We start from the raw sequence: 16,700 nt of genomic DNA on the forward strand, positions 1-16,700 counted from the left end.
TATCCAAAATACCCCGACTGTGCAGAATCTCCGACCAGACCGTACGACACCGTTTAAGAGCAGCAGGTCTGCGAGCAAGACCTCATGTTTGACGCGGTATATTGAGTCGACAACATCGTCAACACAGGGTATGATCTCAACTGCGATGGAGATATGTGTGGCTCAACGACGAATCAAGATTTCTCCTCCATGGAGGGGATGGAAGAGTACGGGTCTAGAGACGTCGGGGAGAATGTTATGCCAGAAACTGCGTACAGGAAGTGGACAGGTTTGGTTAGGGTAGCGTTATCTCTCATCATGGCAGGACAGGTTTGGTCCATATCCAGGGTAATCTTACGACTCAAAGATACATCAACTTAATTCTCATACCACACGTCCTTCCAATTGCAGCCAACGGCAACAGTGTATCACAGCAGGACAACACTCGACAGCATACAGCATGGATCACAAGAGCCTGCCTACACAACAACAACGTTGGTATTCTCCCCGGGCCCTCCAGATCCCCGGATTTGAACCCGATAGAGCACCTGTGGGATGAATTGGATTGACGGCTACGTCGACGTCAACCACAACCCCTGACGTTGCAGCAGTTGACTTTTGCGTTGCAGGCCGAGTGGGCTACCATTCCCAAGGATGTGATTCGCATACTCGTCTCTTCCATGGAGAATTCCCGGCCGATATCAATTCCAACCGGGGACATAAGCGTCATTGATGGTAGCTGACCTTCACCTTGGACATTTCTATGTACCGATAACTGAGATGACTACAATCAACAAGTGTTGTGGAGCGTTTCTCTTTTTTTGAAGAATATATTACAAAATTAACTAAGTTTACAAATCAAAACAAATTACTGCACAGCAATTACAATGGCAGTACACAACAGAGTGAGTGGTAGCACAATATTCAATGGCAGTATATAATATGATGGTAGTGGTCAGTATCAAATACCAAAAATACAGTGGTTGTAGCAAAAGGCATTGATAATAATCCTAGTGTATATTCACCAAGTGGTCAATCTTTCGAAATGGGCTAGGCAGGAAATCTGGGATGATGAGTGAAAGCTGGTTCCGATGTGATGAGTGAGTTGGGTTTAACGCCGCTTTTAACAGTATTCCATTTATATCGCGGCGTGTCAGCTTAATGTGGGAGGAAAGCCCGAAGTGACGCAGGTCTTAGACGTATACCACTTAGGTGAAACCCACGAGCACGGGTATGGGGCTGACAAAACTAGAAACATAATCGGGGCAGACCGGGATTCGAACCCACAATCATAGGTTTCTGGCGTGCCCAAGGGACGCAACTCTGCACAGCGAATCGCGGCGCCTTAGACGACTGGGCCACCCGTGCCCCCGTCCGATGTGATAAAATATGTGAGAGTTACGTAGACACGCTATTGCCCCCTCATATACATATACCTGACTGATATCATGAGCATCGATCCCCGCAATTGAGATACCATGACATGCACCAACCAGGTCAGCGAACCTGACCACCCGATCCCGTTAGTCGCCTCTTACGACAAGCATATGGGTTACTGAAGACCTATTCTACCCCGGATCTGCCCGGGTCTGACGGAAAGCAATGACACACCCACGAGAAAGACCCTCGTCTTGTGATTCAACACTTGGTACAGAGTGTTCACTGCCGTGATACGGACTATTTAACTAAAAGCGGCGTAGGCCTATCTCATTCACTCGTTATCTTTCAGTTGTCAGGATGTTTTGTTTTTTTTTAAATGGTATTACAACTGTCCTGAATACACCTTTCGTTACGACGACAGTTTAGTTGAGCTACACCTGGAACAGTTTACTGACTTTAGGTTCGGGGATTATAGACGAGGGAATCCTATCGTCCGATCACACAACGTGTTTATATATTTAGATCTGCATAGTAAGACGTGAAATCGATGAGCTGTTTAAATAATTTGTAATTTATAAGTTCGTCTTTTTAAACACCATTCAAATCTATTCTGAATCACCTCAATTCAAACCAATACAAAGACATTATTGACAACCAAAAACAGCCGTGGGCCTCGTTCAGCGAAGTATTGATGTCAACTTCCACTTTCGGTTTAGTTGTGATTAACAGGCGTGGTCGAGGCAGCGAGTAACCGCCACTACACTGTCAGCAGTGCTGATGTGGAAATTCTGTTCACTTTTACTTTCGTTTTAGTTGAGATAAATAGGCTTTGTCGACGCAACGTGTTCATTCCGCTAGCCTGTCTTGATCTCCACGTCTAACTTTTGACTGCAGAGAGTGAACACGATACTCCACAGACAATGAAGATACACACACATGTCCTGCTGCTGTTGACAGCTCACCTGGTCTTTCTCTCGACACTGGCAGGTACGTTGATGTCCTACAGCAACACTTTACCGTATTTCCTCCACACAGGAGAACCGCGGCGTGAAGTAAAAAGTGACATTCATTTAAAGCAGACATTTTTCCGATGAACGTATAATGGGAAAGTCGTCAATTTCGATATATTTTGATAATGCAGACTGTTTCATTAGGTTATACCAGTATTTCGTAATACCGTAACGCCTGAAGTCCAGTGTCTCGCAGTTACCTTTACATCTGATGTCCAGCGTGTGTCAGTTACCTTTACGTTGGATGTCGAGCGTTTCTTAGTTACCTTTACGTCGGATGTTCAGCGTTTCTTAGTTACCTTTACGTCGGATGTCCAGCCTTTCTTAGTTACCTTTACGTCGGATGTCCAGCGTTTCTTAGTTACCTTTACGTCGGATGTCGAGCGTTTCTAAGTTACCTTTACGTCGGATGTCGAGCGTTTCTTTGTTACCTTTACGTCGGATGTCCAGCGTTTCTTAGTTACCTTTACGTCGGATGTCGAGCGTTTCTTAGTTACCTTTACGTCGGATGACCAGCGTTTCTTAGTTACCTTTACGTCGGATGTCGAGCGTTTCTTAGTTACCTTTACGTCGGATATCCAGCGTTTCTTTGTTACCTTTACGTCGGATGTCCAGCGTTTCTTTGTTACCTTTACGTCGGATGTCCAGCGTTTCTTTGTTACCTTCACGTCGGATGTCCAGCGTTTCTTTGTTACCTTTACGTCGGATGTCGAGCGTTTCTTAGTTACCTTTACGTCGGATGTCCAGCATTACTTGGTAACCTTTACGTCGGATGTCCAGCGTTTCTTTGTTACCTTTACGTCGGATGTACAGCATTACTTGGTTACTTTTACGTCGGATGTCCTGCATTACTTTGTTACCTTTACGTCGGATGTCCAGCATTTCTTAGCCCCTTACGCCGGAAATCCAGCGTTTGTTAGTTACCTTTACCATACTGTTTATTACTTTGTTTTCTAGATGCTAAGAAGAGGTCCAACAGCATCAGGAGTGGGAGCATGGTAAGTTGAGAAACTATTCACACGTCCTCAAGGCTGACTCATTGACGCACTTCAATGAGTTAAGAAGTTTTGAAAGATAACACTGTATGTGTCACGTCCACCATGCTAGAATAACGACCGCCCTGCAAGAGTCACGCCCACCCTGCCAGAATCACGCCCACCCTGCAAGAGTCACGCCCACCCTGCCAGAATCACGCCCACCCTGCAAGAGTCACGCCCACCCTGCCAGAATCACGCCCATCCTGCAAGAGTCACGCCCACCCTACCAGAATCACGCCACTCCTGCGAGAGTCACGCCCACCCTACCAGAATCACGCCCATCCTGCTAGAATAATGGCCACTCTGCTAGAATAACGACCACCCTGCTAGAATTACCGCCACCCGATCAATATCATGGCAGCCAGTTCCCTTTCATGTACGACACGTATCGTACCACCCCTGCAATCATGTCCACGGTTAATGTGAAGCTGATGCCAGCTGTGTCTGTTGCAGGGTCCACCCATCAGACTCGACACCGACAACCCTCTTCTGCCGGGCATGACCCACGGGGAGACGCTCACCAAGTTTATAGACAGGAAAATACGCCCGACCACAAAGTTTAACAAGCGATGTGCCAAGATAATCGACGAACTTGTCCGCACGCTAGAGGCAAGGTCAAGCCCCTTCAACATCAAGGGAATTGTAAAGGTACACGCAAGTTCATACGTTGGTAATATTAGTCAGTCAAGCATATCCATCTCTGCAGAGCTGAAACGCTCTTATACGAAACCCAATGACAACAGTCATTCTGTCAAAGTCCACTTCACGGTCGAATCCCACAGCCCACAGTAAGTGAGGTGAAATGGGGTTCGCGTTCAAGATAATTGCACTTGTGTTTGTGTGTGTGTGTGTGTGTGTGTGTGTGTGTGTGTGCGTGCGTGCGTGCGTGCGTGCGTGCACGAGTCTTCGTGCGCGCGTGTGGCTGCTTGTGCTAGTCCGGACTAATGCAAATTTTATAGTGCTAGCCAACTGAGATACCATGCCGCGCAATTGGGAAACGATGACATGCATCAACCAGTTCAGCGAGCCTGGTCGACAAGCATGGGTTGCTGAAGACTTGTTCTTACCAGGATCTTCATGGGTCGTATTGCATTTGTCTAACACCCGGCTGTTTGTATTCAGGGTGGGTCGCTGGGCAAGGGCACATCCGTGACGGACAGGTCGGACATCGACCTCGTTATCTTCTTCAACGACTACAATACCGTCAAGGGTCTAATGAAGTACAAGGATAAACTGCTGAAGGAGCTCAAGACCTTTGTGGAAGACGAGTGGCCGGAGCACTTCATATACAAACAAACAACACCCTTCTCTGTCCAGTTCTACTTAAAGATCGACGAGGAGGATGCCGAGCACGAAGTGGACCTGCTACCGGCGCTAGACATCACCAAGAAAGGGCGTACGTCGCGTATAATATACGTACATAGTGGACGTAGCGTATGACATACGTTTAATATACGAACATAGTTGATGTAGCGAATAGCATACGTATAACATGCGTACATATTGGACGTAGCGTATAGCATACGTAAAATATGCGTACATATTGGACGTAGTGAATGGCATACGTATAATATACGTACATAATGGACGTAGCGTATAGAATACGTAAACTATAGGTACATAGTGGACGTAGCGTATAGCATACGTATAACATACGTACATAGTGGACGTAGCGTATAGCATACGTATAATATACGTACATAGTGGACGTAGCGTATAGCATATGTATAATTTAGGTACATAGTGGACGCAGCGTATAGCATACGTATAATATACGTACATAGTGGACATAGCGTATAGCATACGTATAGTATACGTACAAAGTGGACATAGCGTATAGCATACGTATAATATGCGTACATACTGGACGTAGTGTATAGCATACGTATAATATACGTACATAGTGGACGTAGCGTATGGCATACGTATAATTTAGGTACATAGTGGACGTAGCGTATAGCATACGTATAATATACGTACATAGTGGACGTAGCGTATAGCATACGTATAATATACGTACACAGTGGACGCAGCGTATAGCATACGTATAATTTAGGTACATAGTGGACGTAGCGTATAGCATACGTATAACATACGTACATAGTGGACATAGCGTATAGCATACGTATAGTATACGTACAAAGTGGACATAGCATATAGCATACGTATAATATACGTACATAGTGGACATAGCGTATAGCATACGTATAGTATACGTACAAAGTTGACGTAGCGTATGGCATACGTATAATATACGTACATAGTTGATGTAGCGTATAGCATACGTATAGTATACGTACATAGTGGACGTAGCGTATGGCATACGTATAATATACGTACATAGTGGATGTAGCGTATGGTATACGTATAATATATGTACATAGTGGACGTAGCGTATGGCATACGTATAATATGCGTACATAGTGGATGTAGCGTATGGTATACGTATAACATACGTACATAGTGGACGTAGCGTATGGCATACGTATAATATATGTACATAGTGGACGTAGCGTATGGCATACGTGTGATATAGGTACAGAGTTGACATAGTTTATCTTGTGTATCTAAATATTCGAACCTAATTGGGCAGTGTTGTTTGGAATCTGACATACGAACAGCTGTTTCATGAACAATCTTTGAACTTAGGCTCTGCGTCTTGTATCTGTCAGGCATTTTCTTCAGCACATGATTATATGTTTATCTGAACATTGTGACGGACAGTTGGTATTAGCGGCTTAGTAAGTCCTCCTGTGTTTGCAGGTAAGCTGTCGGAGATTTATCAGGAGATGCTGGATCAGGTGCCCAAGGTCCGGGACCACTACTCCAGCTGTCTAAGTCCCCTACAACTCAAGTTCGTCACCCACACAGACGGGATGGCAACTCCGGGAAAGGTCAAGGACGTCATGCGACTTCTCAAATACTGGGCCAAGGTAAGAACCTCTACGCACAAGTATGTTGAAGGTTTAATTCCATTCGTTCATGCAGTCTTAGACGTAATGTTTAAAGTGAGTAAGTGAGGGTGGGTGAGTGGGTGTCTGAGTGGCTGGGTGTGTTGTTGAGTGCCTGAGTCAGTGTACGACCCCTCTCCACACAACAAGAAGGAAAAAAAGAAGAAAGAAAAGTGTCTGACAACCCATAAATTAGATTGCGGAAGAATTTGTCATTCGAACCAACGTCTAGCGGAACCTGCCACATGAAGGATTCAACGCTGGTGTCATGGAACCACAAGCAATACGCAATACAGCATTGACTTAGAAAGTTGGAATGTTTGCATATATTCTCATTCTTAGAGTGTTCTGTGAGAAACATCTCCTCATCAGGTGACCAGGTTGTCTGTCTAAAGTTGAAGACATCCACTGATAGAGTCTTGCTATGTCTGTGTATTGTTGAAGACAAGGACGTAAGGTTAAGGACGTCCACTGATAGAGTCTTGCTATGTCTGTGTAAGGTTGAGGACGTCCACTGATAGAGTCTTCCAATGTTTGTGTAAGGTTGAGGACGTCCACTGATAGAGTCTTGCTATGTCTGTGTAAGGTTGAAGACGTCCACTGATAGAGTCTTCCTATGTTAGTGTAAGGTTGAGGACGTTCCACTGATAGAGTCTTGCTTCAGTGTAAGGTTGAGGACATCCACTGATAGAGTCTTCCAATGTTTGTGTAAGGTTGAGGATGTCCTGCTGATAAAGTCTTGCTATGTCTGTGTAAGGTTGAGGACGTCCACTGATAAAGTCTTGCTATGTCTGTGTAAGGTTGAGGACGTCCACTGATAAAGTCTTACTATGTTTGTGTAAGGTTGAGGACGTTCCACTGATAGAGTCTTGCTATGTTTGTGTAAGGTTGAAGACGTCCACTGATAAAGTCTTGCTATGTCTGTGTAAGGTTGAGGACGTCCACTGATAAAGTCTTACTATGTCTGAGTAAGGTTGAGGACATCCACTGATAGAGTCTTCCAATGTTTGTGTAAGGTTGAAGACGTCCACTGATAAAGTCTTGCTATGTCTCTGTAAGGTTGAGGACGTCCACTGATAAAGTCTTACTATGTCTGTGTAAGGTTGAGGACGTTCCACTGATAGAGTCTTGCTATGACTGTGTAAGGTTGAGGACGTCCACTGATAGAGTCTTCCTATGTTTGTGTAAGGTTGAGGACGTCCACTGATAGAGTCTTTCTGTGTTTGTGTAAGGTTGAGGACGTTCCACTGAGGTCCTACTTCCTGGAGCTGCTGCTTGTCCAACAGTGGAGGGAGGATGGCAAGCTGGAGGACATCGACACGGAGGCCTATCTGTACCGGACCCTCAAACAACTCACACAGCAGAGAAAGATGGCGATCGCCTTCAGCGACAACTACAACTACATGGACTACGTCCCAAATATGTAAGTGACATAACTCAATTTCAGGTGAAAATAATCCTACAAATTCTACCAAAAGATACCGCTTCACACATCCTACGTGTATTTGCTTCCGTCCCATTTTTTGTTTCAGTAATCCCCACAAAGTCATGTCATTCCGATAGTGTTGTCGTCTATTTTTCTTTTATGCCGCTACGAACAGTACTTCAGCCTTTCGGTATAATTTTATGTTTGTGATTTAATAACGTGCGTTGTTTATAACAGTAAGACGCCGTTTCTACTTGATCCTGCCAACCCCTTCAAGAACGTGGCACCGTTGTCGAAGCACGAAGTCGACATCGTTGTGCGCAAGTCTGAGATCCTGTTGGAGAGAGGCTGGCCTGGGTCGCCCCATCTGTCAGATGAACTGTGACTCATGCTGGCCATATTGTCAGCGTCTTCATCTTGATGCAATACCAGGGGGCACATAAACCAGGGGCACATGAAGCAGGGGCACATGAACCAGGGGCACATAAATCAGGGGGCACATAAACCAGGGGCACATGAAGCAGGGGCACATGAAGCAGGGGCACATGAAGCAGGAGCACATGAACCAGGGGGCACATAAACCAGGGGCACATGAACCAGGGGCACTTGAAGCAGGGGCACATGAAGCAGGGGCACATGAAGCAGGGGCATATGAAGCAGGGGCACATGAACAAAGGGCACATGAACCAGAGGCACATGAACCAGAGGAACATGAACCAGGGGCACATGAATCAGGGGCACATGAACAAGGAGCACATGAACCAGGGGCACTTGAACCAGGGGCACATGAACCAGGGGCACATGAACAAAGGGCACATGAACCAGAGGCACATGAACCAGAGGAACAAGAACCAGGGGCACATGAATCAGGGGCACATGAACAAGGAGCACATGAACCAGGGGCACATGAACCGGGGGCACATGAACCAGGGGCACACGAACAAGAGGCACATGAACCAGGGACACATGAACCAGGGGCCCATGAACCAGGGACACATGAACCAGGGGTACATGAACCAGGGGCACATGAACCAGGGGCACATGAACAAAGGGGACATGAACCAGAGGCACATGAACCAAAGGCACATGAACCAGGGGCACATGAATCAGGGGCACATGAACTAGGGGCACATGAACCAGGGGCACTTGAACCAGGGGCACATGAACAAGGGGCACTTGAACCAGGGGCACATGGACAAGGGGCACTTGAACAAGGGGCACATGAACAAGGGGCACATGAACAAGGGGCACATGGACCAGAGGCACTTGAACCAGGGGCACTTGAACCATGGGTACATGAACCAGAGGCACATGAACCAGGGGAACATAAACCAGGGGCCCATGAACCAGGGGCCCATGAACCAGGGACACATGAACCAGGGGCATATGAACAAGGGACACATGAACAAGGGGCACATGAACCAGAGGCACTTGAACCAGTGGCACTTGAACCAGGGGCACATGAACTAGAGCCACATGAACCAGGGGCACATGAACCAGGGGCACATGAACCAGGGGCACATGAACCAGGGGCACATGAACCAGGGGCACACGAACAAGAGGCACATGAACAAGGGGCACATGAACCAGGGGCACATGAACCAGGGGCACATGAACCAGGGGCACATGAACCGGGGGCACATGAACCAGGGGCACATGAACCAGGGGCACACGAACAAGAGGCACATGAACCAGGGACACATGAACCAGGGGCCCATGAACTAGGGACACATGAACAAAGGGGACATGAACCAGAGGCACATGAACCAAAGGCACATGAACCAGGGGCACATGAATCAGGGGTACATGAACTAGGGGCACATGAACTAGAGGCACATGAACCAGGGGCACATGAACCAGGGGCACATGAACCAGGGGCACATGAACCAGGGGCACATGAACCGGGGGCACATGAACCAGGGGCACATGAACCAGGGGCACACGAACAAGAGGCACATGAACCAGGGACACATGAACCAGGGGCCCATGAACTAGGGACACATGAACAAAGGGGACATGAACCAGAGGCACATGAACCAAAGGCACATGAACCAGGGGCACATGAATCAGGGGCACATGAACCAGGGGCACACGAACAAGAGGCACATGAATCAGGGACACATGAACCAGGGGCCCATGAACTAGGGACACATGAACAAAGGGGACATGAACCAGAGGCACATGAACCAAAGGCACATGAACCAGGGGCACATGAATCAGGGGCACATGAACAAGGGGCACATGAACCAGGGGCACTTGAACCAGGGGCACATGAACCAGGGGCACATGAACAAGGGGCACATGAACCAGGGGCACTTGAACCAGGGGCACATGGACAAGGGGCACTTGAACCAGGGGCACATGAACAAGGGGCACATGAACAAGGGGCACATGGACCAGAGGCACTTGAACCAGGGGCACTTGAACCATGGGTACATGAACCAGAGGCACATGAACCAGGGGAACATAAACCAGGGGCCCATGAACCAGGGGCCCATGAACCAGGGACACATGAACCAGGGGCACATGAACAAGGGGCACATGAACAAGGGGCACATGAACCAGAGGCACTTGAACCAGTGGCACTTGAACCAGGGGCACATGAGTCCACTGAGGGAGTCGGTTAGGATAAGGATGTTTTGGTGGTTTTGTAATACAAGTTATATTGGCATTTGGTCATGTTTGGTGAGGATTTCATATCCATGTATGTATGTACATGGTGTCAACACATTGACAAATAAATGTAGTTTTGTTACTCGATGTTCGCGTTTTCCTTATTATCGGGTTGCATGAATGTACAGTGTGTTCCACTCACAGTGCACCACACAAAAAGTGCCTCACTTTTGGACTGTTCAAAATGGTCTCACAATGATTTAGACCCGTGAAGATCCGGGGTGGATAGGTCTTCAGCAACCCATTCTTGCCGTAAAAGGCGTCTATGCTTGTCGTGTGGGCGACTAACGGGATCGGGTCGTCAGGATCCTGACTAGGCTGAAGCATCGTATCCCAAATGTAAGGTTCGATGCTCATGATGTCAATCCCTGGTTTATCTCGTCCAGACTCGATTATATACAGACCTCCGTCAAATTGCTGGAATATTGCTGAGTGTGGCGTTAAACAACAAACAAACAAACAAACAAAACACAACGATTTGATTTCTTATGCTGGTATTTACATCACAATTTTATATCAGTGTCGAGTATCTGGTATATATGATCACAGTACATGATTAAATGCATCTAGTAACCGTTTAAACATTGAATGTATAAAGAATACAAGGTCATGGGGACTTCAATTAGTGATAGTCAAGCTAACTAAAGTTCTTCAGTGTCGACCGCCTCCGTAGTCTAGTGGATAGAGCGTCTGCTCGGAGAGCGAAGGTCGCCCTTTCGATTACATTAAGAGAGGGTAATAGTTGTTAACGTGCCTGGCACTCGGCATTAGGAGGATAAAACAACGACCTGTCACCTCGGAGTCAGTATGCTGTGTCTGAGTGGTGTATTCATGTTAAACTATGGTTGCCAGTGCTATAAATCTGGTATAAGTCCGGACTAGTACCAGCAGACACACGCAGGTGCATGGACGTCGCTGTATCAGTGCAATAATCTTGAACGCAACGTTAACACCGTTAAATTTAAGTCTCGTGTATCACATTACCAAATATTATCTGTCTGCAGTCGTGATAATTATCTAGACGTTACTCGTGTATGTTACCTATACAGAAGTTTATCCATTGTATTACATCTCAATAAACATTGCTGTATGAGGTAGTTACTTATACATGTATAGGTAACGGAACAAGCCGAGAGGTCCCGGGAAACATGGAACACATATAACAAATATGTTTACTGAGATGTCAACACACGAGACGTAAGGTGAAATGGGGTTGGATGATGTGATAGTCACGGGAATTAGCGAAACTAGTGAAAACAGTTCCAATATGGATTCCTCTTGATGAACGATGAAGTGTATGTTGATCTGATAACAACTTCTCGCTACTAATATTATTTTATTTTAACTTTCACAGGTTTATTATAGTGTAGACTGTTGGGGTGTGTGGGGTGTGGGGTGTGGGGTGTGTGTGTGTGTGTGTGTGTGTGTTAAACTGCAAAATCCATTGCACGATTCCAAATACATCATGAGCATGTGTTTATGATTCACTAACTATTGATGACACCGGGTGTTCTAAAACATGTGTTAATGAATCACTACTAGATAGTGATGACATCGGGTGTTCTCGAACATGTGTTTATGAATCACTACTAGATAGTGATGACACCGCGTGTTCTCGAACATGTGTTTATGAATCACTACTAGATAGTGATGACACCGGGTGTTCTCGAACATGTGTTTATGAATCATTAACTATTGATGACACCAGGTGTTCTCGAACATGTGTTTATGAATCACATCTAAATAGTGATGACACCGGGTGTTCTCGAACATGTGTTTATGAATCACTACTAGATAGTGATGACACCGGGTGTTCTCAAACATGTGTTTATGAATCACATCTAATTAGTGATGACACCGGGTGTTCTCGAACATGTGTTTATGAATCACATCTAATTAGTGATGACACCGGGTGTTCTCGAACATGTGTTTATGAATCACTAACTAGTGATGACACCAGGTGCTAAGGTAAATGTGAACAATACACTGGAACATAAGCAATGAGTTATACGCTTGGCATTTGGGAAAGGAGAAGAGACAGTCAACTAGGGTGAGTTTTTCTTCATGGGTAGAGGCCTGATCCCCCAGAGTTTACTGTCCCCGTAGTAGATGTAGCGCGTTACTTCACCAATAGTAGTGTTCATGTACTTGATGTTCTCTGGGGTCATGTCGTCGTAGCCGGCGTGGCCGTATGCGAGGACGTAGAGGTGTATGACGTAGTTGTCCCTCCTCCAGTTCCAAAGTTTGCCTTCTTCAAACAGGTACTCGCGCATCTTGTAGTTGGGCTTACACAAGGACGTCTCCTCGATGTGGATGAGGTTAGGTCTGCGGAGGGAGATGATGTTGGGGATGATGTTGGAGTGAGTCTGGAAGTCGTTTTGGAAGGTGGCGTATCGAGGGTACCAGATACGGAAGAAATCCGACCATGGTTTGCAGAACATCATGCCGTTAGCCAGAACGTACCACTCCTCGTGTCCAACAACGACGTCATACTTCAACAGAGGGTCGACAGGGTTTACCACGATTGAGTCAAAGTCAAAATACATGCCGCCATATTCCATCAAAGCTTCCATACGAATGACATCTGAAACATGAATTCCTCGCAGAATTATATGGCCATATATATGAGCGATTCGCTTCCTGTACACAAAAAACAAGTTGTTAACGCTCGTCACAGCCTGACGCCAGTAATGACCAGTGGGGAGGTTATTGTGCCAGAAGTATATCCGCAGTGGCCGGATGTGACGTTGAATAGCCATCATAGATAGCAGCTGGAAAAATTGAAATTCTACGCCTTTTTCATTAATCCACACTAGATGAACAATTCTGGGAACAACGTCGTGGTCGTTGGTGACGTTGACCTTGTAGTTGACACGCTGGTTTAACTGGTCGTAGAAGTCATAGAGCCGCGTGTATGTATAAATCACGTGACCGTCTCGAATGGCCAATGGACAGATGTTGGACTCAAGACAGTCCACGGGTAGTTCAACTGTAAGCGTGCGGTTCGGTTCTGCCTGCCTGTCTGTGAGCGTCTGTCTGCTCACATGTGGCGGCACAATGTCCGCGAGTAGTTTCAGGATCGTTAGAACACATATGGCAAATCCCAGCTTGAAGTAAAATCTTTTTCTCAGTAGCATCTTTTTGAGGGACTGAAAGTTTAAATATTTCAATTATTAATAGTTTTAATGTTAAAAACTGTGAAATATTTCATCGTACTTGGAGGTAATATAGATATTGTAGATATAGATTTCGGATTCAGATTCCTGATGGCAATATACACATATATGGCCTTCAGTACAAGGGGCCTCAAGCCCGAGTTACTGGCAAACGTGGTTAGTACATACCTGCTATATATACATATGTCCATATCATTATTATTCATACAAGTTATATTTCTAACTGTGACATTCACGCACATTAACAATGGATGAGTGAGTCAGTATGGCTTTACGCCGCTTTTAGCAAAATTCCAGCAATATCACGGCGGGGGCTTCACACTTTGTACCCATGTCTGGACTCGAACCCGGGTCTTCGGCGTGACGAGCAAACGCTTTAACCACTAGGCTACCCGACCGCCCCAATGGATCCAATGAACAATGGATGAAAAACAATGTCCGTCACAAAACGTTCTGATTGATCGTTGTTGATATACATGCGCGTGTACTTTATGTAGGGGCCATATGTCAGTAAGAATGGCGCAGATGCCTGTGAGAAAGATGACATTAGTTATGATCAAAGTAAGGAAACCAATTTAGCAAAGACGCACGGGGGAGATTAAAGCTACTGAGTATGACCAATGTGAAAACTTGTTAACCTCCAGTGACGTCATCGTATTGTTCACCAGTGGGGTTAAATCTCATAAATAGGTATATAGAGGTTATCACGCGAGTGTGTTTGGGGATATTTACCATCCCCAAACACACATGCGTGATAACCTCTTTATCATATAATGTCATTCTTTAATTCTGTGCTTTAAAATCGCTTTCCCTCTCTCACAAACATTACCGAAACATTGCGAGTTTTCCTGGATATGCGCATTAATATTTATTACGTCACAGGTTAAGTGATGTGTCAGTCGGACAGTGACAGTAGCCAATATAGTTCCAACTGAAATCTGGTTCTTATACAGTGGCGAAGCAACATGTACGCAAAACAACAGTTGTTTTTAATTGCCTTCCGCGGCAATCCATCGGTCTGTCCGCTAGAGTAACTGCCCTTTGTCAAAGGGAAGCTACTCCAACCCTAGTCTATGAGACGTCACGGCCACGGTCAGACGTTGTTGACAGTCGGTCTGTCCTGTCATAACGTTAAGAAGTGTACTCAGGTGTACACACAGCGACAAAACGAAACAAGGTAACAATTCAAACATATTTCGGCCAAATCCAACTGTTTTAATTTGTGGAGAAGGGTTCAAGCCGCAGAGGTCTACAAGCACAGATATGGCTACTGATCCCGCTTCGCTAGGCCTCGTGCCCCCGCAAAATTGTTTCGAAACATATATCTCCAAAGTTGCCAAAATTTATAAAATGCCTTAGCTACGTCACAGTTAGACACTGATTTTCAGTATATTAGACTGTTCTTTTGATAATGAGAGCAATTATCCATGATGTTTATCCAGATTCCCGATGGTTAATTCTGACTCGATCGCCGAATGACGAGGACGACGCCATGTTTGTTTATAAACAGTGAAAGTAGTCCTACTTGACCTTTGATGTTTGCATCTCTATCTGCATATGACCCCAACGGATATCGTTTTTATCCGCTGTAGACTATTTGCTTTATCCTGCCGAGAAACCTACCCATTATATGATAAATATTGTTAACCTATAGAAAGTGTGTTCTGTGTTGTGATTGGCTAATTTGGGTCACATGACCAAATGTCAAAGGGTGAAAATATAATTTGAATTCCCTGAAGCAAGCGACCGAATCACTGTGTAGGAAATAGAGATTACTACACTAGTGTCTGTCAGATACCATTGATCTTACGAGTTGTTTCAAAACGTATCTAACGAGCGAAAGCGAGTTGTAAGATCAATGGTATCTGACAGGCACGAGTGCAGTAATCTGTTTCTTTCACACCCCAAAATAGCACTTTTTTAGCATTAAACCGATTAATTTGTCATGATTGCAGTAGCGCATTATACATGACACCACTGTCATAAGTGACGTCATCCTATGTGCTGCCTACTATTATAAGGATAACGCTATTTTTCAGGGCATTATCATTTGCAGAAGCCCGAGGTTTTCCATTAACTGCCCGACGAAGGAGGGCAGTTGAAAAGACCGAGGGCTTCTGCATATGATAATGCCTTGAAAAATAGCGTTATCGTTATTATAGCTGAAATGGATGGAATTTGTTATCAAATAAAACGTAACAACAACATCGGTTTTGAAACATTACTGCAATCAACACGAATGTCACTGACCCCATTTTACAAACATGGAAACGTCATAGAACAAACCGGATGACGTCACTATAATACGTGACGTCACTTTCTCTACCCTATGACGTCACCTCACAACGGGCTTGATAATGGCCCGTCGTCAAGCAATATGAGGGCATTATCAAGTTACAGTGGCCCGCTCATTTCTGATAACGTGCGGGCGGTTTAATGATAATTCTATCCATTTTAGCTATAATCATAAATAATGTGACCCGACACAAAAAGGTTTCCGTCATATCTTGATTATCAAGGCGATGATGAAAATGCAAACTAGACAATAACAAAGAACACGCTGGGTGCCAAGTTGAAAGTTTACACCGCAAAGAAATTACCAAATATGTACAACAATGTTTACTTCCGTATGAAATCACTATCGGTGACCGTCTTTTACAAAATGGCGTGTTCACTGACAACATTACGCAGGATTTCCAGATGAGGATTTTCGTTGATTGGGGGATCGTATACACACAAATGGGTCACGTAAGTAATCAGAAGCATTCTGACAATCTGCGCACTGTAATTTGTTTACCATGTTTTCCAATGTAAGAAAGAGAATAAGTCAGAAATGCAGATAACTACCGTCATCGTTGTGCGTGATTTAGCGTCAGTCATGGCGCCACACAGGACAGAAACTTTTGTAAACGGCTTCTGTTGAATTTACCACATCATTGTAATGTATATATGTGTATTTCCATAATTAGTGCAACGATACACTTCCCATGAATATTCTCAAACGCGTGATCGAGCCAATGTATGCAACAATTAGACGAAAGTACCTCTAAAAAGGCTACACAGTGTAA

General features: G+C 45.2%; 2 protein-coding genes across 2 annotated transcripts; both read left to right on the top strand.

Moving 5' to 3' along the window:
• Nucleotides 1-2,155: 2,155 nt before the first annotated feature.
• On the top strand, nt 2,156-8,169 carry LOC124114125 (2'-5'-oligoadenylate synthase 2-like). Its single transcript, XM_046474689.2, has 7 exons — nt 2,156-2,346; nt 3,327-3,367; nt 3,860-4,054; nt 4,529-4,802; nt 6,170-6,339; nt 7,590-7,780; nt 8,021-8,169. The coding sequence occupies exons 1-7, from the start codon at nt 2,280-2,282 to the stop codon at nt 8,166-8,168; spliced, it is 1,086 nt and encodes a 361-aa protein (XP_046330645.2). The 5' UTR covers nt 2,156-2,279; the 3' UTR covers nt 8,169.
• A 129-nt stretch (nt 8,170-8,298) lies between these two features.
• LOC124114117 (glutamine-rich protein 2-like) lies at nt 8,299-10,543 on the top strand. The gene has a single exon (XM_048399480.1). The coding sequence runs from the start codon at nt 8,299-8,301 to the stop codon at nt 10,408-10,410; it is 2,112 nt and encodes a 703-aa protein (XP_048255437.1). The 3' UTR covers nt 10,411-10,543.
• Nucleotides 10,544-16,700: the final 6,157 nt, after the last annotated feature.

The sequence above is a fragment of the Haliotis rufescens genome, unplaced genomic scaffold (genome assembly GCF_023055435.1).
Source record: "Haliotis rufescens isolate VD_foot unplaced genomic scaffold, xgHalRufe1.0.p SCAF_2, whole genome shotgun sequence".
Taxonomy (NCBI): domain Eukaryota; kingdom Metazoa; phylum Mollusca; class Gastropoda; order Lepetellida; family Haliotidae; genus Haliotis; species Haliotis rufescens.